Here is a 25370-nt window from a genome sequence, read left to right as displayed (position 1 = left end):
TTACATAAGAGCTGTGGTTTGTCGTAGACTGCATCTGCTTAAGTAACTTTCAGCAAGTCTTAAACTGTTAAGTTTTCCAAACCATAAGTCTAAATTTGACACCATGACAACTTTTCATTTGTTGATGTCTGAAGTAATTTATTAATAAAAGGTAAACCACACTTGCGTTGCCCTGTTCAGTTTTGTATTATAGGTGTGAGTCATACACATGTACAACAGGGATGATGTGTTGTATTTGAAATCTGTCAGAACTCTGTCACTACATTAATGCTGTAGTATCAATGGGTAGCTTGACAGTATATTCTACAGGAATGATGAAGGTTGAGATGCATGTATCACCTTTTCATTGCAACAGTGTTGACCAAGTGCATGAAAACAAAACAACCAAAATGCACAAGCTTTGGTTAATAATGGTTAACTTTCAAATAAATGTAGTGTTTATATGACCACAGGGTGTTGCCCCCTAAACTACAGACAATGGTAATCTAGGCTCCTCCTGTTATTTTAAGTGATTATTTGGTCAGGAAACTGCACATTCATTCATTAAATTAATAATAAACTGTATTGACCATTTTAGTTAATTGAATATAAAGCATTGTCTTAGAACTGACACTAAACATACTCAGGGTTGTAGAGCTCAAACAAGATTGTTTAATGTGAACAGCAGCAGGTATATACAGAGACGAACAACTGCGATATTACACTGATCACGCAGCTTCAGCCTGAGCCTCGATTCTCTTCTTCCTCAGTTGGAGCCTCCTCTCCCTCTCGTACTCCTTCATACGCATCACATAACTGGAGAAAGAGTTGCACAGTTAGTTTATTGTGTTTATATACAGTTTATCAAATTTCAGAAGGCTGCAAATTTTTACACTATTACATTTTTAGGGAACTCAGCCCAGGTAAATAAAGTAAAAAAAAAAAAAAGCTTTTCATTCAGGCCAACATTGATGAGAAACCTTTAAACTGTTTAGAAGAATATCTGTCAGATTCAGTAGTAGATTCAACTATAAACACTTACTCTTGGTGTTGACAGTAGTCCCAGTCATGTCTCTCATGCTTGCATGCCAGGATGTTGGGAAAGTTGTCCCTCTTGCACTTCATGAGTTTCAGAAGATGATGGGCACAGTAGTCCCTCTGCTCTAGAGGCAGCTGAGCCAAGTTCATCTGCTCCTGGCTCGCTACCATCTCTGAAGAAAAGAAAGAGAATTTGATGAGTATAGACACATGTTGATAGCACACTATATGATGTGACTGCATTGTAACATTGTAAATAAAAGGAGAAGGTGAAAGACAAAAAAAAAAAAAAAAAAAAACTGCTCAGGGAGTCAAAATTTTTTGTACCATTTTCATTTTTAAAAAGTAAAAATTATATTACATTATTTTAAAAAGCAAGCATGTTCCCTTAGATCTGGAAAACCTGATTTATTGTAGCACCACAATACTGGGTTTATAGTAGGGATGGAAAAATTGATCAACTGGACGTAAGTATAAGACTATATTTGCTGATGATGGCAAATATTAGTACTGGTATATAGGATGACAATTTCACCGATGGAAGATATTTATCTGTTGTAATATAATAAAGGTTTTTGATAATACAGTTTTTTATGTTTGAATCTATATGCTTTCAAACATAAAGTTAAAAAAATGGTTTAAAATCCTTAAAAGAACCAACAAAATAACAAATAATAGATTTTTATATATGGGTCTGATCAAGAGGTAACACGTGAACTCATTTCGTGTTCAAAAGTCTCTGTCATGTAAGCAGAGTAACTTATATGCATGTATTATATTTATAAGCACTTTAACATTATGTACAACAAAATTTGGGGAGATAAAATTTTTAGGTGAAAAATGTCAAATTACTGCTCAGTAACACATGGACTTGAAATGGACATCAGTTTTTTAAGCTTTACACAAACATTCGGTTCTTGATAGAAATTGCTATCAAGTAGAACTAAACTTTTTAGATGTTATGTTAAACTATGCTGAAAATAAATTCTGGAGAAAAATATTGAAAAGTCTATATTTTATTGACATGAGAATGTGGTAACACATGGACGACTCTTTACCATTGTATGCATCAGTCAAAATGTTGACCTATTTTGACTTAACAAGCCGGATATAATCACAATGCTTTATTTAATGTATTTAACACTAACACAGTGTTATTTACAACTTGTGGTGGTCCATACTAATATAGGTAAATTACAAATAAAGAGTAATTTCTCAGTAACAGCTCACAGATAGTCTTTTTAAATGTGACCAGTGTATGAATTCACAAACTTCATCATTAAGAATTTTAATTTCTCAAAGTAATAGACAGTCTTTTTGTTAATTTATTGCAGCCTAGTAGAAGGTTCGGAACTTCTCCTGTACTGTGTAAGTGGTATTCTAAAAAGGATAACAGTTCCATAAAATAGAGATCTTTAATTAAAAATGTACCCACTTGATAAATGATGTGTGCAAATTTACTTTTTCATACTGATGTTCACTTTCGCTTGATCGGACCCATATGAAGGCTTATAATTTCCAATGAAATAATCAATCAATCAATCAATCAACCGTACCTTTTACCTCTCTTTCTACCTGTGCATCATAACACTAGAAACATGCCACTGCTCACTGTACTGACTTGTGCATTTTTGGAAGCGCTTTTCCTATTTGCAGTGTGAATTGTTTATGGAGAACAAACACCACTACACTTTCAGTAACTATATATAAACTATTCCAAAGGTGTGACGACACTGAAACGATTTCAAGTGTCAATATGAAAACTATGTCTAAGTGTCCATCAACAAACCCGTGTGTAGACTGTTATTGTGATTTTTTTGTTTTTTTTTTGTTTCACTCCGTCAAAATGATCTAGAGGCCAGCGAAACAATATACACAGTAACTCAAATAGCTGAAGAAAATACCGCCACAACAGTACATCATAATACTTCCTCTTCTGATAAACGATCACTACTCCGGTACCAAATATCAGTATTTTATCCATAGTACATAAAAATATAAAGTTCCAGTCAATGTTTGAAACTAAGCTAAGACTATGCAGTTTTGTGTACATTATTTCATCTCGGTTACCAAAATCTGTGGAAGTCAGACCACGTTGCAGTGAATTGTAGGCCACTATATTTTCAAGAGGTATTTTTTCCTCCTATGACATATATTTCAGTGTATTGTAGTTGATTGCCTTGTAATATTTATCAATGCTGTTGTAATTCTCTACGCTGACTTTGAGACTCTATAGTAACATGTGTGAGATAAATAAACATCTAAATAACTTTCCGTGAGACGATAGCATCGGACTTCTTCGTCTTCTATTTTATAACGTGTTAAGACGCATTAATCGACGCCCGTTTTGCGGTTGGAGCTGTGAAATGAAAATCCTCCGGTCGCTCCTTCATTTCACATCAAACTCTGCAGACGCCGATTAGCCTCTACGCTAGATATCATCAGTGCTAATATAAGCATACGGCGGTCAACCAAACTAGCAATTCCTATCATAAATTAATGACCCATCTTCAACCCGAACAGCTACAGTCACATTAACTGGTATATAAGACAAGTGTCAAACCTCTCTCTTTCCTCTCTGGAAAGCCGAACTGAGGGTCGAACTCAAACGGCTTCTTCGGGTCCGGCTCCGTCTCTGTTTCGGTGATATATCGTCTGGCCAGATGGGCTCCCATGACGACGACGATATTTACAAACTGTCAGCTTAAATAAACCCTTTCCTATATCTTTGAATATGTGTTACTCTAGTATTTTCACACTAATGCTGCTATTTGCCATTCGGTCACCTCCACAAGTACCCTGCTCCCACTTCCGCCCTACACCGGAAATAAACAGGAGCAGGTACGTCACAGAAACAGGTCCCCTGGAGCCAAAAGGTTCTGGTAACCGATATAAAACTTGTTTTAGTGTTCAGTTACTTTGACAGAGAATATAGAGATGATATAAATACAGTGGGTTTTTTAATGAATGTATTTGATTTTGACGGGTTTTAAAACTGGTTAGATTTGTGCTTGTTTGACGCTCCAGCCCCTCAGGTTTGTGGGTGTGAGTTTGTTTTTTAACCTTACTTTTTATTACTGATTTTGATTTCTGTGGAACTATGCCTTTGCTTTTTATGCATATCCTGTTTCTTTGTGTTTACCCAAAGACAATTCTCCAACAAAGTTCAATCCAATCTAAGCTTGACAAAAATAAATAAGTTAACTTTTTTTTTTTTTTTTTTTTTTTTTAGCCAAATCAGGATCTTTAGGTATAAAGGAATAAGAGTCACATAAAGAATATGTGAAAATGTTGGGGGAAAAAAGGTGTACATTGTAAAAATGAGTAATCACATAATATTATTGGTAGCATCCCTATAGTCTGGGTCCATTCTGAAAAGGTGTGATATGTCTTAAATGTAACGACTTAAATCCTGAAAACCTTGATTTGTACCGGACCATAATTTCTATCACCGCTTTTGTTTTTAGTAATATTCCATTGTGTATGAATTTATACTGAAATAAATAGTATTTCTAAATGTATATATATATATATATATATATATATATACACTGAACAAAAATATAAATGCACGACTTTTGTTTTTGCTCCCATTTTTCATGAGCTGAATGCAAAGATCTAAAACTTTTTCTATGTACACAAAAGGCCTATTTCTCTCAAATATTGTTCATAAATTTGTCTAAATCTGTGTTAGTGAACACTTCTCCTTTGTCCTTTGCTGAGATAATCCATCCACTTCACAGGTGTGGCATATCAAGATGCTGATCAGACAGCATGATTATTGCACAGGTGTGACTTAGGCTGGCCACAATAAAAGGCCACTCTAAATGTGCAGTTTTACTGTATTGGGTGGTCCAGGGGGGTCAGAAAACCAGTCAGTATTTGGTGTGACCACCATTTTCCTCGCACAGTCTTCTTCATGAATTCTCTGAAACAGCTTTGGAGATGGCTGATGGCAGAGAAATGAACATTCAATTCACAGGCAAAAGCTCTGAAGGAGATTCCTGAAGTCAGCATGCCAATTGCATATTCCCTCAAAACTTGTGACATCTGTGGTATTGTGCTGTGTGATAAAACTGCACATTTTAGAGTGGCTTTTTATTGTGGCCAGCCTAAGGCACACCTGTGCAAAAATCATGCCGGTCTAATCAGCATCTTGATATGCCACACCTGTGAGGTGGATGGATTATCTCAGCAAAGAAGAAGTGTTCACTAACACAAATTTAGACAGATTTGTGAACAATATTTGAGAGAAATAAACCTTGTGTGTACACAGAAAAAGTTTTAGATCTTTCAGTTCAGCTCATGAAAAATGGGAGCAAAAACAAAAGTCGTGCATTTATATTTTTGTTCAGTATATATATATATATATATATATATATATATATACACACACACACACACACACACACATATATATATATATATATATATATATATATATATATATATATATATATATATATATATATATATATACATATATGTATATGAATGTATGTATGTGTATGTGTATATATATGTATATGAATGTATGTATATGTGTGTGTGTGTATATATATATATATATATGTATGTATGTGTGTGTGTATATATATATATATATATATATATATATATATATATATATATATATATATATATATATATATATATATATGTATGTGTGTGTGTGTGTGTGTGTATGTATATATATGGCCTCACCCAGAACAGAACAACACAGACTGATAATTTATATTTTATTTTTCAACATAATCTCCATTTACAGCAATGCACTTGGTCCATCGATGTTCAAGCATCACTATCCCATCACGAAAGAATGTAACATCCTGTATTATAACAACCAGTATTTCTGGGTGAGGCCATGAACTTATTGAACAGCCCTCATATAAGCAAAATATATTGATTAGATTGTTAACAAGTGGTGCCAGGCACAACAAACCCCGCCCCTCACACATATTGTAGCTTATTTTGGCATGGATCCAGCTGATGTCATCATGTCTATGTGTGTGCTGATGTCAGCATATCAACTGCCTCTACATATGTGCCAAGTTTGAAGTAAATTGAGACGAAATTGATGTTTTTATAAACATTTAAAATTCCCCCCATTATTAGTAAATGGGAGAAAAAAAAGATGAAAAAAAAAAATCATAAAAAATTTGAACTTTGACCTACTTTTCCCAAAATGTAATGACCTCTATTTTGGGTCACTGGCAATCTATAAAAACCCAATTTGGTATGAATTGAACCTATGGTTTTGTTGCCAGAGTATTAAAAAACTGAACCAAAAACAATAGCCCTTGCCTCCCCTTTGGGGGGGGCAAGGGTAATAAATGTGTCAGAAGTGATATCACAGAGAAAACAGCACACTGAACCTGTAAACTGCAGTATTAAAGGGGTCAAATAGGTTAAAATATGAAGAGTACATTTTATACAGTATTTTTGGAGACTTAGTCGATAATTTCAGTTTTTAAATCTATTTTGAGAGAATACTTGGTGCATGTGGTGTAAATGCAGAAGCATTTTATCAAATGATTACAGTGCTGTGCAAACATTTTACACAACCTTTAGTTTTATTGTTTTTACAGGATTAGGAACATTCATTTTTATTATTCAGTCTGAGCCACAGAGACAACAAGAAAATACAAAAAGAAAACTATCTGCACAGTGTTAACTGAACAAATGGATCCTACTTCATGCAAAGGGAGGTCACGTTAAACATGTATATATTTCCTCTAATCCTGGTTTTATCTAAATACAGAGACTGGGAATTACACGTGTGGTTATTAGAATGTTTCTAAAACAATAAACCTAATGGTGGCTTTTACATATTGGCTGTCTTACATTAAGTCTATTTAATAGTTAGTAAAACTATGTCACCTTCAAAGAGGTGTAAATTTAATCAATTTTAATCATGTAACATGTTCAGAAGCCTTTAGTTGTACTTTTGGGTAGAAATGGTGTAAAATCTCATTTCCTTTCTTTGTCACTGGCTGAAATCTGTAAATTTTAGGGAGCAGCAATGAATGCATCAAATACTTAGAAAAAAAAAAAAAAAGAAAGTCTGTATCACAAAAGTTAAAACTGTTAGATGAAACATTGCAGATAATAGATGAAACCAGCAGCGAACTCTACCCCCACGTGACAGATATAAAAATGCTGCAGTCTAATTGAAAATCAACCCCCTAAGAATAATCACACTGACATAAACAACAATTTACTAAGCAAATTTTAATCTCATACATAAGTAATACACCAACACAGCTCAAAGTGCAGCGTGCAAACTCATACCTTTGTTAGGTTTCAAATTTTATTCCAAATGTAGTAATTCTATTTTTTTTCCATTAAACTAAATATTGTAAGATCATTTTTAGTCTATTATTTTTCATACTGGTTGCTCTTCCCTGTTATTAAAAGCCTTGAAAAGAGTTTTTAATGATATGATTCTATTGATATTTGAATACGCTCATGTTTCCATTTATTAAACTCCACTTCCAGTCCCATATTTTCCTCTAAAAACAGAGTGAAGAGGGGAAGAGGAGCTTTTATCATTGATAGAGGTCATCATCTCCTTCATTTCTGTAAAGGCTCGGTCTTCCGGACCCAGGACTTGACCCCTGACCCCCAGGCTGTGCTGTACCTGTAGCAGAAGGAAACCTGCATGGAAAGGAAAATACAAGATGCACTGAATGTGTCTTGAAGCCTTGTACGCACTTTTATATTTCCTGTGTTTGCCGATATGTAAGTGTACCTAAAGTTTCCAAATCCTCGGCTCTGCTGCAGCGTTTGAGCAAACATCTCATATTTACGAATGTCATTGTCACTGACGGAACGCCGAGCAAAGCGCATTGCCTCCTCAAAGTGGTCCTTCCTGATCTCTGGGACTGGATCATAGTCCTCATCCTGCACACAGGGAAAACATTAGGAGAAAAAAACAGACTTCACAAGTACAGTGTAAGGTGTGTGTGTGTTCCCAGTCCAAAGGCTGAAAATTACAAAACATACAGCCGCCCTTTAGGGAACTTTTTATCTTCCACCATCTCATTCTGTACCAAGCACACACAGCCTGGTACTAGTGAGGAGTGGAGTGTGTTAATCTGTCAGAATTACACAGTATAGTATAGTATAGTATAGTATAGTATAGATAAGGCTAATATAGTATAGTATAGTATAGTATAAATAAGGCTAGTATAGTATAGTATAGTATAGTATAGTATAGTATTAATAAGTATAGTATAGTATACTGTAGTATAGTTTAGTAAAAATAAGGATAGTATAGTATAGTGTGGTGTAGTGTAGTATAGTATAAATAAGGGCAGTATAGTATAGTATAGTATAAATAAGTGTAGTATAGTATAGTATAAATAAGTATAGTATAGTATAGTATATTGTAGTATAGTTTAGTATAAATAAGGCTAGTATAGTATAGTGTAGTATAGTATAGTGTAGTATAGTATAAATAAGGGCAGTATAGTATAGTATAGTATAGTATAGTATAGTATAAATAAGGGCAACATAGTATAGTGTATAGAAGTGCAGTCTGACCATAGGGATGCCCGGCCTGTTCTGCCTCTGACGCTCAGCTTTGATCTCGGCTTCAATAGCCTCTCGAATCGCTAATTTACAAGCTCGCTGGCAGATTTCTGTCAGGTCAGCTCCGGAAAATCCATCTGTGATTCCAGACAAATACTCTAGATCCACATCCTATAGAAAACAAGAACAAAAAGAATACTACTAAAGGGCAGTGTTAGGGATTAACTACACAGATGTAACAAGCGATGTCATAAGGTTACAAAATAAATGTAGTTGTCATTAGTTACTTGTTAATGACAAAAATATGCTATTAAATCATAGTTACTAAGAGTTTTGTCAGAGTTTTGATGATTATAAAGTGTTTACTAGTGAGTAGGGATGTAATGATATGACAATTTCATATCATGGTTACTGTGACCAAAATTATCATTATTATTGCAGTATTGTTGAAATTGTGCTCAAAATTAAAAGTAGTTATACACACTGAAATAATTTAACCAAGTTGTATTTTGAAAAATAAATAAATAAAAAATAAAAGGCACAATGTACTTTCTGTTGGCAGAAACATTCAAATATTAACATGTAAACATCAAACATACAAATGTGCATTAAAGATGTTACCATAGAGAGAGAGAGAGAGAGAGAGAGAGAGAGAGAGACAGCTACCCAGAATATCAGCCAGTGGGAGTGCAGCGTCACAGAACACCAGCCAATGAGAGCGGAGCGTCACAAAACATCAGCCATTGAGAGCGCAGCGTCACAAAATGCCAGCCAATGAGGGCGCAGCTTCACAGAATGCCAGCCAATGAGGGCGCAGCATGGCAGAATGTCTGCCAATGAGAGCGCAGTGTCACAGAACGACAGCCAATGACAGCACAGCATCACAGCACATCTGCTAATGAGAGCGCAGCGTCACAGAACGCCAGCCAATTAGAGAGCAGCGTCAGAGAACGAGAGCCATTGAGAGCGCAGCGTCACAAAACATCAGACAATGAGAGCGCAGCATCACAGAATGAGAACCAATGAGACTGCAGGGTCACAAAACGTCAGCCAATGAGAGCACAGCATCACAAAACACCAGCCAGTGAGAGCGCAGCGTCACAGAACATCAGCCAATGAGAGCGCAGCGTCACAGAACATCAGCCAATGAGAGCGCAGCGTCACAGAACGCCAGCCAATTAGAGCACAGCGTCACAGAACGAGAGCCAATGACAGCGTAGCGTCACAAAACGCCAGCAAATGAGAGTGCAGTGTCACAAAACGTCAGCCAATGAGAGCGCAGCGTCAAAAAACATCAGTCAACGAGAGCGCAGCATCACAAAACGCCAGCCAATGAGAGGACAGGGTCACAGAACACCAGCCAATGAGAGCGCAGCATCACAGAACGTCAGCCAATGAGAATGCAGCGTCATAAAACGTCAGCCAATGAGAGCGCAGCATCACAAAACGTCAGCCAATGAGAGCACAGTGTCACACAACGTCTGCCAAAGAGAGTGCAGAGTCACAGCACATCTGCCAATGAGAGCGCGCCAGCCAATGAGAGCGCAGCATCACAGAACATCAGCCAATGAGAGCGCAGCATTACAGAACGCAAGCCAATGAGAGCACAGCGTCACAAAACGTCAGCCAATGAGAGCGCAGCGTAACAAAACGCCAGCCAATGAGGGCGCAGCATCACAAATCGTCAGCCAATGAGGGCGCAGCATCACAAAACGCCAGCCAATGAGAGCGCAGCATCACAGAACATCAGCCAATGAGAGCGCAGCATCATAGAACGCCAGCCAATGAGAGCGCAGCATCACAGAACAAAACCCAAGAGAGCGCAGCGTCACAGAACGTCAGCCAATGAGAGCGCAGCATCATAGAACATCAGCCAATGAGAGCGCAGCGTCACAAAACACCAGCAAATGAGAGCACAGCGTCACAAAACGTCAGCCAATGAGAGCGCAGCGTCACGGAACGTCAGCCAATGAGAGCGTAGGGTCACAGAACAACAGCCAATGATAGTGTAGCATCACAAAACGCCAGCCAATGAGAGCGCAGCGTCACAGAACGAGAGCCAATGACAGCGCAGTGTCACAAAACACCAGCAAATGAGAGTGCAGTGTCACAAAACGTCAGCCAATGAGAGTGCAGCGTCACAGAACGTCAGCCAATGAGAGCGTAGGGTAACAGAACAACAGCCAATGAGAGCGCAGCATCACAAAACGCCAGCCAATGAGAGCACAGCGTCACAGAACGCCAGCCAATGACAGCGCAGTGTCACAAAACGCCCGCCAATGAGAGCGCAGCGTCACAGAACGTCAGCCAATGAGAGCGTAGGGTAACAGAACAACAGCCAATGAGAGCGCAGCATCACAAAACGCCAGCCAATGAGAGCACAGCGTCACAGAACGCCAGCCAATGACAGCGCAGTGTCACAAAACGCCCGCCAATGAGAGCGCAGCGTCACAGAACGACAGCCAATGAGAGCTTAGCGTCACAGAACATCAGCCAATGAGAGCGCAGCGTCACAAAACATCAGGTAATGAGAGCGCAGAGTCACAGAACGTCAGCCAATGAGAGCGCAGCATCACAGAACAGCAGCCAATGAGAGCATAGCGTCACAAAATGTCAGCCAATGAGAGCGTAGGGTCACAGAACGACAGCCAATGAGAGCGTAGCATCATAGAACATCAGCCAATGAGAGCGCAGCGTCACAAAACACCAGCAAATGAGAGCACAGCATCACAAAACGTCAGCCAATGAGAGCGCAGCGTCACGGAACGTCAGCCAATGAGAGCGTAGGGTCACAGAACAACAGCCAATGAGAGTGTAACATCACAAAACGCCAGCCAATGAGAGCGCAGCGTCACAGAACGAGAGCCAATGACAGCGCAGTGTCACAAAACACCAGCAAATGAGAGTGCAGTGTCACAAAACGTCAGCCAATGAGAGTGCAGCGTCACAGAACGTCAGCCAATGAGAGCGTAGGGTCACAGAACAACAGCCAATGAGAGCGCAGCATCACAAAACGCCAGCCAATGAGAGCACAGCGTCACAGAACGCCAGCCAATGACAGCGCAGTGTCACAAAACGCCCGCCAATGAGAGCGCAGCGTCACAGAACGAGAGCCAATGACAGCGCAGTGTCACAAAACACCAGCAAATGAGAGTGCAGTGTCACAAAACGTCAGCCAATGAGAGTGCAGCGTCACAGAACGTCAGCCAATGAGAGCGTAGGGTCACAGAACAACAGCCAATGAGAGTGTAGCATCACAAAACGCCAGCCAATGAGAGCGCAGCGTCACAGAACGAGAGCCAATGACAGCGCAGTGTCACAAAACACCAGCAAATGAGAGTGCAGTGTCACAAAACGTCAGCCAATGAGAGTGCAGCGTCACAGAACGTCAGCCAATGAGAGCATAGGGTCACAGAACAACAGCCAATGAGAGCGCAGCATCACAAAACGCCAGCCAATGAGAGCACAGCGTCACAGAACGCCAGCCAATGAGAGCGCAGCATCACAAAACGCCAGCCAATGAGAGCGCAGCGTCACAGAACGATAGCCAATGAGAGCTTAGCGTCACAGAACATCAGCCAATGAGAGCGCAGCGTCACAAAACATCAGGTAATGAGAGCGCAGAGTCACAGAACGTCAGTCAATGAGAGCGCAGCATCACAGAACAGCAGCCAATGAGAGCATAGCGTCACAAAATGTCAGCCAATGAGAGCGTAGGGTCACAGAACGACAGCCAATGAGAGCGTAGCATCACAGAACGCCAGCCAATGAGAGCGCAGCGTCACAGAACGCCAGCCAATGAGAGCGCAGCGTCATATCTCCGATTGTATTTACTCTATCAACATCAAATAAAAAGCGGGAGAGTGTTTCAAGTCCGCACTTTTAAATGCAAATGTGGTCTACCTGACTGACTTCCAATGCCACGACGTGTTGAAAGTGTCATGTGATTCAGTCACGGAGCCGTGACCGTGGACCCCTAGGGGTTAAGTCAAGCTTTCTCTTCAGTTCATGTAGCCAGAAATTCATCCATAACATAATACAGTAAACTAAGTAACAAAAATTTAGATAGATAGATAGATAGATAGATAGATAGATAGATAGATAGATAGATAGATAGATAGATAGATAGATAGATAGATAGATAGATGGTCTCATTCTGTCTTTCTCTCTTTGTGCGCCCAGACTGGTCCCCCCTTACATCTCTCTCTCTCTCTCTCTCTCTCTCTCTCTCTCTCTCTCTCTCTCTGTGCACTCAGACTGGGTCACTATCCCCAAAAAACACAGTGCTGTCCATGCAGGTGCCTTCAGCCATGTTTTCAGAGGCCAAACATTGCATGCGCACCAGGAATGCCGCAGCTTCTCCATGAAATGAGCAGTACCGTGAGTTTCCAAAGTGCAGTAATCAAACACGGTTATTATGATAATTACAATTTAAATGGTAATACTAACTGTCGGGAATTTTACCGCAGTTTATTGTTATACCGGTAATCGTTACATCCCTACTAGTGAGTATATTTGTTTTGGTGGAAAGCTCATGTAATGCTGGATGCAAGAAGGATCTAACTTTACTATGCTTTCATTTTTTTTTCAGTGTTTTTGCCCAATTTCAAATATTTTCCAGAAAAATAATCAAAAAGTTAAGGCATATAAAGTATCTGTACTCTATAACATTTCAGGGGGAGTTTTCCTAAAACTATAAATGTGTGGCTGAACACAGTGAAAAGAGAAATTTGTTTCTTTCTGCTTGTACTATCAACTAACACGTGCAACAGGAGACTTGCGTAGATTTGCACGCAGGATCGCTGTGCGTGAAGGTTTGTCTGGGAGGGGGATGTAGATGAGCTGGTCCAGACGTCCTGGCCGCAAGATGGCGGAGTCTATGATGTCAGGTCTGGGAGGATTAAGGAGTGAAGAGTGTGAGCAGGAAAGGAAGATGAACTGAGATTTTGATTTCACCAGATCTGTAAAACTGCTTGCACACCTGTTGGTGGCACCGATGATGAAAACGTTCTTCTTGTCAGACATGCCGTCCATCTCTGTGAGTATCTGGTTGATGACTCTGTCGGCTGCACCACCGGCGTCTGAATGCCCTCCTCCTCTGGATTTGGCAATGGAGTCCAACTCATCGAAAAATAAGATACAAGGTGCTGCCTGTCTGGCCTGAAGCATAAGGAAAACACCAGAGGGGTTGGTAGTGTCACAGTTTAAATCACAGAAAAACACGCAGGAAGTTTTCCTGCTTGTGCCTTATTGTTTTTTCATCTGGTCTCTGCTCTCACCTTATCAAAGACGTCTCTGACATTCGCCTCGGACTCACCAAACCACATGGTGAGCATCTCAGGGCCTTTAATGGAGACAAAGTTTGCCTGGCACTCGTTGGCGATGGCCTTTGCCAGCAGGGTTTTCCCACATCCTGGGGGTCCATAGAACAACACCCCTCTGGATGGGGTCATCCCAAACTTCAGGAACTTGTCTGGATACTCAACTGGGTACTGAGGAGAGGGAGATAGATTTCCTCAAGTTGGTATGTTGTTTTTCTCTTTTTTTTTGATTAAACCTTTACTTAACCAGATAAAACCCCATTGGGACTGAGATCTCTTCTACTCTTTTATTAGGTTTAGAGTCTGATGGCATGAATGTATTGCTGCATTTCCATTACGTGGAACTGGCTTGATTTGACTCGGCTCGACTCGGGTACTAGGTCCTATTCCCGGAGACCGTTTCCATTCAAGGATACTACCGACTTCGGAGTACCTGGACGTCATAGCGATGTGGCGCGTCACTTCCGTGTCGTCTGCTCAGAGAGTCGCTGATAAACTCACTCATTGCATGTTGTCTCGTCAAGTTCATGCTGAATTTTTACGTCGGCCATCAAAGACTGAATCTCCTGACTGAATGGTGTAGTTTTGCAGGCTGTCATCATGTGGATTAACCTACCACTATGTTTACTGTAAACTTCTGCATCTGGTTTTTGTAAAACGGCGGGTAACTCTCTGACCAATCAGTGTTCTGCAGTGTTTACAAGTCATGTTTTAGTATCTGTTCCCCAGTCTTGGAACCTCAGCGGAGGTGATTCCAAAAAAGTAGTACTGGATACCAGATTCCAGGTCCTTTTTCATAATGGAAACGCAAAAAGGCCGAGTCAAGTCGAGTTGAGCCAAGCCGGTACCACATAGTGGAAACGCGGCATATGACTGTTTCCTCTACCTGAACCAGCTCTTGAAGTTCTCTTTTGACCTCATCCAGGCCTCCGATGTCCTCCCAGTTGACCTGAGGCACCTCGGCCACAGTTTCTCTCAGGGCTGATGGGTTGCTCTGACTGAGGGCCCACTAAATGGAAGCAAAAACTACCCATTTGGTCATTTATTAAAGTATTAGAAGAGTGACAAGTTGCATGAGTGTGTTTACATACTTGGAAATCATCCATGGTGACCGCCAGTGAGTTCAGCAGGTCGGCGTCTATAGACTCATCCTCCAGGTCTATGAGGGTCAGCTTCTTGCGAATGGCCTGTAGAGCAGCCTCTGAGCACAGAGCAGCCAGGTCAGCGCCCACATGGCCGTGGGTCTCTGTGCCAATCTGACAAATGTTCAGGGGTTGGTTAATCACGCAATCATTTTAAAACTAAGCCAAATTTCACCTCCTCTGAGCCTTTTAGTACCCAGCTTTTCTCATGGTTTCTGAGGCTCCTTAAAAAGTCCAAAATCCAATAATGTCAATGTTAGTCCCTAAAATGCCTTCAGTATTTTAATGCATGCATTGGTTGAAGCTTGCTAATAAATATTAACAATAATAATGTAATAATAATAAACCCGAAGATCATGCATATTCTCAAGTTAGAGAAAAAACAAAAAACCACCACAGAAACCACCTGTAAACCACTGCTGTCACCCAGTATTATCAGCAGCACAAACGGATATTAAATGAGTCTGACACCTTTTAACTGAAAAGTATCTATTCACATATACCTGAAAAGAGCTCTAACATTACTCTGCAGTCTTTTTTTCAGTTGTCTCAGCTTATATATAAAATCAATCAAATATAAAGCACAAAATGTTAAAAAAACAAAACAAAAACAAAAACCTAGTTGAGTTACATCTATTATGTATATGGACATAGACAGACTTTATTTGGCATTCAAATTTACACTGTACTGTACTATAAAGATAAAACAGCAGCAGTTTTGTACATAAAAGAATTTGTAAAAAAAAAAAAAAAGAAAAAGAAAAAAAAAAGTGCTGGTACAAAATCTAAAGACACTATTTAATGATATAAACATACACTACCAATCAGAAGTTTTACAACACCCCAATTTTCCAGTTTTGTATTGAAATTCAAGCAGTTCAAGTCCAATGAACAGCTTGAAATGGTACAAAGGTAAGCGGTAAACTGCCAGAGGTAAAAAAAAAAACACCAAATCAAAAAAACGTAAGGTTAAACAAAACTGAAAAATAATGTACATTTCAGAATTATACAAAAGGCGAACAAGAAATGGGTTAACAACTTAAAGCAGTTCTGCAGCAATGGAGGTTGATCAAGCCTCGAAAGTTAGTGCTACCAATTTCTACAGGTGTCCCAACGTTTCTGAATTCCTTCCAACCCCCTCTGTCTGTATAAAAGTAGTGTTGGAACACACTTTGGTACCATACCGATGTGAGCATTATTTGAACAGTATTGTACTGCAGAAAGTAGAGTGTTACTATAAAAATGGAAAAGAAGAAAAGGCAATTAATGATAGAAGAGAGACAGACCATCAGAACACTTAAAATGTAGGTCTGTCCTACAGAGAAATTGCCAAGAAAGTCCAGGTGTCAGTAAGTCCAGTTTCCTTCACCATCCAAAGGCACTCAGAAACTGGAGGAAATGCTGACAGGAAGAGGTCTGGCAGAGCCAAAGACACAACACAATCAGAAGACAAGTTTCTGACAGTCAACAGCTTGAGTGATAGGTGACTGACAGGACAACAGCTTCAAGCACAGCTCAACAGTGGTCGTAATAAGCAAGTCTCAGTTTACACTGTGAAGAGAAGACTTCCAGTTGCAGGTTTGATGGGTCGAGTTGCAGCAAGAAAGCCATTGGTGAGACTTCAGAATAAGAAAAAGAGGCTTGGCTGGGCCATGAAACACCGCCAGTGGACTACTGAAGACTGGAAGAAGGTGTTCTGGACTGATCAAACCTGCAACTGGAAGTCTTCTCTTCACAGACAAAAAAGTGTTGTGCCTGTATGTTATGTATATTTCAAAGCATAGCATAATACTTTGACACCGCAGTAGTGCATTAAATTCCTGCATAAGGTAAAAAAAAAACTGCTTTGTCTGTGACAGTCCAGTAGCTTATGAGACAGATTTTGCTTCAAACACTTCATACAATAAATCTGGAACTTGAATGTGATTGTACATTACAGGTCCACCTCTACTGTTCAGTGTCATTTAAATGAAATAACTTTTATTTTTGCCTGTGTCTGCTTCATCTCACCCTCTCCAAGTCAACGTCGTCTGCCAGTTTCATGTTTTTGGTGTGGATCTGCAAGATCTCCAGTCTGCCAGTGGCGTCTGGGATTCCAATGTCAATCTCACGGTCAAACCTGCCTGAAGAGAGACATCACCATATTTATATCCATCTGTACTGTACTGTGTGAGTGTGTGTGTGAGTGTGTGCGCGTGTGTGTGTGCATGTGTGTGTGTGTGTATGTGTGTGTGTGTATTGATTTTAGCTGTCCTGACCAAAACGTCTCAGTGCAGGGTCCACACTGTTAGGTCGGTTTGTTGCTGCCATGACAACCACATGGGCTCTTTGCTTGAGGCCATCCATCAGGGTCAGAAGCTGGGAGACTATGCGCCTCTCCACTTCCCCATGGGTCTACACACAAGGACACACACATACACACACATGCAATCACAGGGTAACACATTTTCTTTTTGTCTGAGCTCAGTAAAGTTGTAGACACGCTCTACATCCACCAGATCAGACACCATTTCTACCTCATACACAGTTGTATATTGATGTAATTCTGCAGAAACAGGCATTTATTTACTTCCTGTTGTTTACCTTCTCTCTCTTGGGAGCAATGGCGTCCAGTTCATCGATAAAGATGATGGCAGGAGCGTTTTTCTCTGCTTCTTCAAAAGCCTTTCTTAGGTTGCTCTCTGACTCTCCAGCCAGTTTACTCATGATCTCAGGCCCTTTTCACAGAGGTGGAAGAAGTATTGAGTTCCTTTAGTTATAAGTAAAAGAACTGTTGCATTATGCTGTTTGCAATCAGGACAATTAGTAACTTTTACTTTCCTGGGTCTCAGGAGGTTAAGTAAAAGTACATAAATACTTATACTGTCACTATAAAATGTGGTTAAAGTATGTTCTTGGTCTCTGTGACTGATATATTATTATGTATGTTTTAATACTGGGGCACCATATACATCTAAGATATTTCTAGGGTTTTTCTTTTATATTTTAGTTTTTATACTCTATAATATACATTATTTATGCTTTTTTATGACACCTAGGATGAATGCACTTTTTAAATTTTGTTGTACCTGTAAAATGGCAATAAAGACATTCTATTCTATTCTATTCTATTCTATTCTATTCTATTCTATTCTATTCTATCGTAATAGAAGAATGAATAAGGTCTGATTGGTCTCATCTCATCTCATCTCGTCTCAGATTTTTTGCTATTCTTTGTCTCTTTTAGATATTGGTTGACTCTGATCAATTTACTGAAATAAAACCACATCAGACCTTTACCGTTTGGTGAAGCTGTTCACAACTCCACTACTTTTTTAAAGAGGTAAAACTATCAGTAACAAATGATTCAGTCTTTATGTGTTGTATTTAAATGCTTGTTATATTATCAGCTGTATAAAATCTTTATCCTAACAGTAACTAAAGCTGTAGATTCTATTTGTCTTTGAATAAGCAGTGGATAAAGTAGCAGAAAACAGATATACTTAAGTACACGTACCTCCAAATTGTCCAGTACTGTATGCATACATATGAACATGTGAAATACTTTTTATAAGGTCTGTCAACATAAGAAAGTCTCACCATTGATGAGGAAGAAGAAGGCACCGGTTTCATTGGCTACAGCCCGGGCCACCAGGGTCTTTCCTGTCCCTGCAGGACCGTACAGCAGAATACCTCTGGGAGGCTGAGAAAAAAGAAGACAGGAGAGATTAAGAAAAGAAACAGGTATGCAAAGAATGACCTGGAGTGACAGTTTGAGACCTATATGTTTATGACACAGCACCTTAACTCCGATGGCCTTGAAAAGCCCAGGGTGTCTTAAAGGAAGCTCCACCATCTCTTTGATCTGGGCAAGCTGTTTCCGACAGCCGCCGATGTCGTCATAGCCCACGTCATTAAGTGTCTCCTCTTCGTCCTGTCACATGTAAGGTAGTAAACAGTCTAAACAGGATGGATTAAGGATCCCAATGGCAGCAGTTAGCATGCACCAGCAACAAGAAGGAGTATCACCCTCAGTCTGATATTAGATCATCTGTATTATAGCACTAATGTAAACACATAAGACCTCACACACACCCAGACACAAACATGTGTCTGGGTGTGTGTGCGCAATTGCACAATTAGCTTATTTATCTATTTATTTATTCATCTTAGTCTCTCTTTTTTTTCCTTCTCTCTCTCTTCTTCTCCCCTTCTCTTTCTTTCTTATATATCTTATTCCTGTTCTAGGACAGTTAGTGTATTTTTTAGAATTTAAGCCCTGTTTTATGTATTTGGCTGAAGCCGTTCAGTCTGAGCAGACTTTCCTATGTCTGTCATGTTTAACGCTTTTCTTTCAGTATATTAGGACTTTGTAATCTAAGTGATGTTTGTTGTGTTAGTCGTTTGCCCAGGACAACAGATGGAAATTAGCTTCTCTGCTAAAACTGGTGCATGCATCTTGTTCTTTGTAACTAATGCCAATACACACTGTCCTGTAACTAAATAAATAAATACAAATACAAATACACAAGACTTCTCACAGACCTCTCTTTTGATTGGCTCTCCCTCACAGTAGATGACGGTGTCTGGGGCAACAATGCAATGTGGGCTGGGGTCTGTTTCCACCACCTTGAACTCCACCGCACGCATGCTCCCCCTCACCAGGAAGATATCGTCTGTTGCGACAAAACATTGATGTTATTCAGAGATTAAAGCTAATAACCTAATGCCCATATGGAAATGCAATACACAATATATGTGACTCTGTGGGTCAGGTTTCATCTATAATTTAGGACAATGTTATCATATACAAACAGGAATATATACGTTCATTGTCCACAGTTGAATTATTTGCTTTTCAGACACATTCCTCTTTTTATTCCTATTTATACACATTAATAATAACCTTTCACCAGGTGCAATGATTACGTCAGGGGTGTCAAACATACGGCTCATAGGCCAACCCCCCCCCCCTCCGGCTTAAGGTTCCAATGGGATGAATTTGTGAACATCAAGGTGTCAAACTCAGTTCAGGGGCCACATACATGACAATTTCATCTGAATGGGTTCAGACCAGTAAAATGATAGCATAATAACCTATGAATAATGACAACTCCAAAGTCCAAACTCCAAAAGTTTAACATTATGCCTGTTGCTAAATGTTTTGTGATATTTTAGATTCACTGTGATCTATAATGCAGATGTATAAATGATATGTTGAGGCTTAGTGTTAAAATTGCACTTATTTTTCTGGTTGTTTACATTTTTCTGTGAAAGGACAGTTTGTAAATGTAAACATTGTCATAATTTAATATGAGTTCTTTTGCACTAAAACAAAGACAAAAATTTGTTGTTGTCATTATTTATAAGTTATTATGCTATTATTTTTAACGGTCCTGGTCTGATCCACTTGAGATCACATTGGGCTGTAAACATCCCTGGATTACATAATAGTCTTAGTTACATTTTATCAAGAATAAATCATATTGTCACAATTATTTCATGAAAAGAGGTGAAAATATTTTATTACAACTTTATGGACAACAGTGTATAAAATGAGCATCAAAAAAAGAGCCACACAAAGTGCATCTCCAAATAGGAAATTCTGACCTTTCTCTAAGAGGGTTTGAATATAAACGTACACAGTATATGTTTTCACGTCATACACATCCTTTACTTGAGTAAAAGCACTAATACTGTACTAAAAACACGACACCACAAATAAAAGTTCTTCATTGAAAACCACAAAAAAACGTAAATCAAGGCTAAAGTTTAGAAAGTAGAAGTTGTCACTGTGGAGTAAAATGGTTCCTGTCAGTGTTCTACTATTATAAATGACACTTTTGGATCCTGTTTACAGCTGCTTTAATGTGCATGTTGTGAATGTTTTCTGAAACACAGCATGGTCTTTACTCTTTTCCAGTCTGAGTCTGTTGTTATGATTGAAGGGAGCTGCTGCTATGGCCAATGCTGCACACACACACACACACACACACACACACACATGCACACACAAACACACACACACACACACACACAGAGTAACTCCTTCATGAGTACAAGCCTGCGTAAAGTAACCGTTTAACAATAAGACTACCCTCATAAAAAATCATAGAGAATTATGTTATTAATTGCATTGTAAACTCTTAATAATAATTAATAAACAATTATAAAGCATTCATACAATTTCCTTCCACTATCTTTAAAATGTAAAGTCAGCTAAATGTATCCCTTATGGAGTAAAATGGTTTGTGTTGGTGTTTGACTCTTACATATGATGTTTTTGAAATTGCTGAACTTATTTCAGCTACTTTATTAGATGCTGAAATTTTAGTCATGCATCTGATTCTTTCAGATCATCATATGGTTGTAGGATTGATGTCCTGTGACAGTAATGTTCCTCTAAAAAGTCAAACTCATAGAAAACAAAGAATAACTGCATTTTCCACAAACAAAAGATGGTTTAAAGAATAAAACTGTAACTTAAGAGGAGAACCTTAACCTCAACATATAGAGAAACAGGAAATCCTTCAGAAATATGAGAAATATTAAAACTCAACACTTTTGGATATTTATTTTTGGCAAATGTAGAAAGTGCAATATCTGAGTCTGAGACATTGTGTAGTAGATGTACTGTATAAATTACATAAAATAGAACCATAACAAATACAAATGTTTCAAATCTTTTCTCATAGTAAGAAAAACAAATATTTAGTTGCATTTCCTCACAGTTGGCAATGTAATATATGTGTGTGAACTATATATGTTTTCACTGTAGATATAACTTCATGTATGGAAATTCAACATAAATGGATATTACATTTCAATGAGTATGAGGAAAGGTAGGTTATATCTGGAAATAACATCTAATCAGCCATAACTTTCTGACCACAGACAGTAGAAATGGCAATAGTATTGACTGATTGATTGATTGATTGATTGATTGATTGATTGATTGATTCATTCATTCATTCATTCATTCAGCAAAATGTTCAACATAATGAACTGAGTGTCTTTGACGAGGTCCGTATTGTAACAGTGATGACTAGGTCAGAACATGTCCACAATTGCAGGTCTTGTTGGGTGTTCCTGGTCTGCAGTGGTTAGTACCGACCAAAAATGGACTAAGGAAGGACCACTGATCATCTGTGAGAGGTGCTGGACAAATAAATCTGATCCATGTAGGTCCACCTCTCTATTTCCAGGACTTCAGGGATCTGCTGCTAACATCTTGGTCCAGATACCACAGCACACCTTCAGAGGTCTGGTGGAGTCTAGGCCTCAGGTCAGAGCTGTTTTTGTGGAAAAAGGAGAACCTACACAATATTAGACAGGTGGTAATAATGTTGTACTCCCATAGATGCTTCACTGGTTGAGATCTGGTTATTCTTTAGATACTTTTGGTCAGCTCTAACCACTTCACACTGGGAATGAACAACAAGATCTGGAGATGATCTGACCCACTGATTTGGCCATCACCATGTCTTTTGTCAAAGTTGCTCATATCCTTCATTTGCTCATTTCAGTGTTTCCAACACATCAGCATTGAGGACTAAATGTTCACTTGCTGTCTATTATAGCCCGCCCACTGGCAGGTCTCACTGGAATGAGATAATCTATATTATTACTACTTCCCCTCTTCTTGTCCTGATCGATGTGTGATGATGATGATAGGAGTGTTGCAGTACCTTTGTGTACAGGGCGGTAAGCCTCCAGAAAGTATGGTTTGAGAAAAACATCAAAGAGGTTTCCTGTCAGGCCTTGGATGGTGTCATCTATGGGGAGGACGTGGATTTTTTTCCCATATTTTATATCAGGGCAAGCAGAGATACTGAGGACACACACATTGACAACCATAAGTGGATTTTTATTTCCCATACACTGACCTCAAAACTAGGGATGGGAATCAAGAACTGTTTCTTTTTGAGAACTGGTTCCCAGTCGCTCAATTCTTTGGAATCATTTGCCTGCCTGCGTAACAATTTTGCTTATCGATTCCTCCTTCATTGCACATGCGTGGTGGCGTCAAATGTACGCTGCATTGTTTTGGATTAAAATGTAGCCAACATGGTGCCGAGGCAGAAACGCTCCAAAGTATGGCTATATTTCACGTGAAAAGATGGCACCAGGGCCAAAGGGGGGAAATCTCCCCAATATGCTAAAACATTTGTCCACACAGCATGCAATTCATTTGCAGGAATGTCATGTGTTTGATATGCTACTTAGCGATGCTTGTGAATCTAGCAGCAGAGTGAACACCAGGGTGTCATCTGAGCTTGGTTCTGGGGGGGCAACAAACATCCTGCCCCCTCAAATAAAGTATCCAAAGGCAGGAAAAAGGAAAATGAGGTGCACAACAGCGGAAGACGTAAAGGAATTAGTAAGGCATCTTAAGTTTCACTTTCACTTTGTATGGTCATATGGTGTGACCCCCCCCCATTGCCGCTTCCGTCACCGGCATGTACCTTCTAAACATTCCTGATTGCCACCTCACATATGACTATCTGGAACCGGGCCCGGCATTATCTGTATATGTTATATTTTCTGTCCAGAGATGGAAATATAAAAGACAGTTAATGCAAACAAACTCGTTTGTACTCTTTTATTCCCTCACCCAATGAGAATCGATAAGAGAATTGATAAAGAATTGGATCGATAAGCAAAATCGATAATGGAATCGGAATCTTTAAATTCTTATCAATTCCCATCCCTACTCAAAACCCCCATCAAACCTTCTCTGCCATCTACCTGATGACATCACCGAGCCGCACACGCAAGTTGTTGCGGGTCACACGGTTCATGCGGATTCGATCTTCTCCACAGGTGTCATCGGTGAGCACTATACACACTGTTTGACGACGTTTCCTCCCCCTTAACACCACCGTGTCCCCCCGGAAGAGCTGCAGCTCCTCCATCTTATTCTGGTGCAAAAACACACACAGATACAGCTACTGTCACTACCAGTACTGAACATGGTTTACAGAGTCATCTATCAAACACACACCTGTGATAAGCTGACAATGCTACTGTCTTCATTAAGAGCTTCATCCACAATGAGTCTGTTGGGTCTGTGTTTCTGTTTCAGGATGGCAGTGGAGAAATCTTCTCCCTTTAAGCTTCCAAACACAAGACACACACATTGCAGTCACTGGACTAGTAGCTCCAATTTCCTCATGTGACTCTGAACTGTATTTAGACTCTCTTTGACTCTGCACATAGCAACTACAGCTGAAAGTAGTTGAAATGCATGAAAAGTATGAATTGAATGTAAAATAAGTGGAGTTCTCTAAACTTGATTGACTATACTGCAGTCTGTCAATGAAACATGTCAACGTCTATAAAAACGTCCTTTACTTAAAGGAGTAAGAATACACATTAAAAGCACTAAGTGACCCAGATTCACCCACAGACATACAGATGTTAGACTCACTCTGATCCTCCTGAGCCTGGCATGATGGCCCCCTTTGTCCTCTGTCAGTCTTCAGATATCTTCAGTTTCCTCAGCTCAGACCCTCACCAAGATTTGCAGCTGCTTTGACCGTGGTGCATTCAGGAGCTGATCTGGTATGGCCTGTTTTGTGCTGAGTTCACTGCTGGACGTTTTGAATTCTGTCAGACCTGGCTGGTGCTGTTTTGCTGGAGGTGAGCTTTTAGTTTTTCCTCTCTCCTCCAGTGCCCTGATCCACCATGTTCGTGGCTGCCTCAGCCCATCTGTTTATCGGTAGAGGGATAAATATGCCCATCTGCTTCCCTGTCTTGTTTGTAACCACATACACACACTCACACACAACACGTACACAGATATCCCATGCACTTACCTTGGAGAGTGTCCCAGGACAGATATAGCGTGATATTTCCACCTCCCCCCGCTTCAAACTGGCAAATGTAAGCAGTGGTGCCTAACTGGTCATGAAAAACACTTCCTGACTTACTGTGAAATATTCATGGGTGTAAATATTTGCTGGATCCTCTAAAAGGCAGACTCTCTTCTTCTTTGGTCTTTCGTTTTCTTAAACGCACCATAGTCTTTGCTTGGTTGTGATTGAAGGGAGCTGCTGTTATGGCTAAGCTGCTTTAACACTTGTTGGATTCCTTCCTTCACACACAGACACAGACACAGACACAGACGCGCACACACACACACACACACACACATGTACAAACACAGACACAGACACACACACGCACAAACACACACACCTATACACACACACACACACACACACACCCTTACACACCTACACACACCTACACACACACACACACACACCACTGTGTAGCCGCTACATGATTACTATTAATGTGATTTGGATTCAGTGAGTCTTCAATTCTTTTTGATCTCGACTGTCTGAATGTTCTTAAATAATCTTGTGTTAAA

At 39.6% G+C, this 25370-nt stretch overlaps 2 protein-coding genes across 3 annotated transcripts; both read right to left on the bottom strand.

Annotated features, from left to right (window-relative positions):
* Positions 1-622: 622 nt before the first annotated feature.
* On the bottom strand, positions 623-3850 carry ndufb7 (NADH:ubiquinone oxidoreductase subunit B7). The gene is made up of 3 exons (XM_030137514.1): positions 3581-3850; positions 1022-1190; positions 623-795 (listed from the first exon to the last, which is right to left on the bottom strand). The coding sequence occupies exons 1-3, from the start codon at positions 3690-3692 to the stop codon at positions 708-710; spliced, it is 369 nt and encodes a 122-aa protein (XP_029993374.1). The 5' UTR covers positions 3693-3850; the 3' UTR covers positions 623-707.
* A 3489-nt stretch (positions 3851-7339) lies between these two features.
* Positions 7340-24955, bottom strand: LOC115421546 (transitional endoplasmic reticulum ATPase-like). Of its 2 annotated transcripts, XM_030137474.1 has the most exons (19): positions 24811-24955; positions 24423-24703; positions 23997-24108; positions 23741-23913; positions 22681-22823; positions 19538-19668; positions 18795-18926; positions 18593-18695; positions 17597-17730; positions 17272-17407; positions 17024-17136; positions 14963-15127; positions 14758-14880; positions 13830-14042; positions 13532-13710; positions 13312-13441; positions 8563-8721; positions 7769-7920; positions 7340-7674 (listed from the first exon to the last, which is right to left on the bottom strand). In XM_030137474.1, the coding sequence occupies exons 2-19, from the start codon at positions 24443-24445 to the stop codon at positions 7566-7568; spliced, it is 2430 nt and encodes an 809-aa protein (XP_029993334.1). In that variant the 5' UTR covers positions 24446-24703; positions 24811-24955; the 3' UTR covers positions 7340-7565. The 2 variants fall into 2 exon arrangements, with proteins under 2 accessions (XP_029993334.1, XP_029993343.1); XM_030137483.1 differs by lacking the exon at positions 23997-24108.
* Between the last annotated feature and the right edge of the window lie 415 nt (positions 24956-25370).

Source organism: Sphaeramia orbicularis, chromosome 1 (genome assembly GCF_902148855.1).
Source record: "Sphaeramia orbicularis chromosome 1, fSphaOr1.1, whole genome shotgun sequence".
Lineage (NCBI taxonomy): Eukaryota > Metazoa > Chordata > Actinopteri > Kurtiformes > Apogonidae > Sphaeramia > Sphaeramia orbicularis.
The sequence above is the reverse complement of the archived record's forward strand: the minus strand, read 5'-3'. Positions and strand labels throughout refer to the sequence as shown.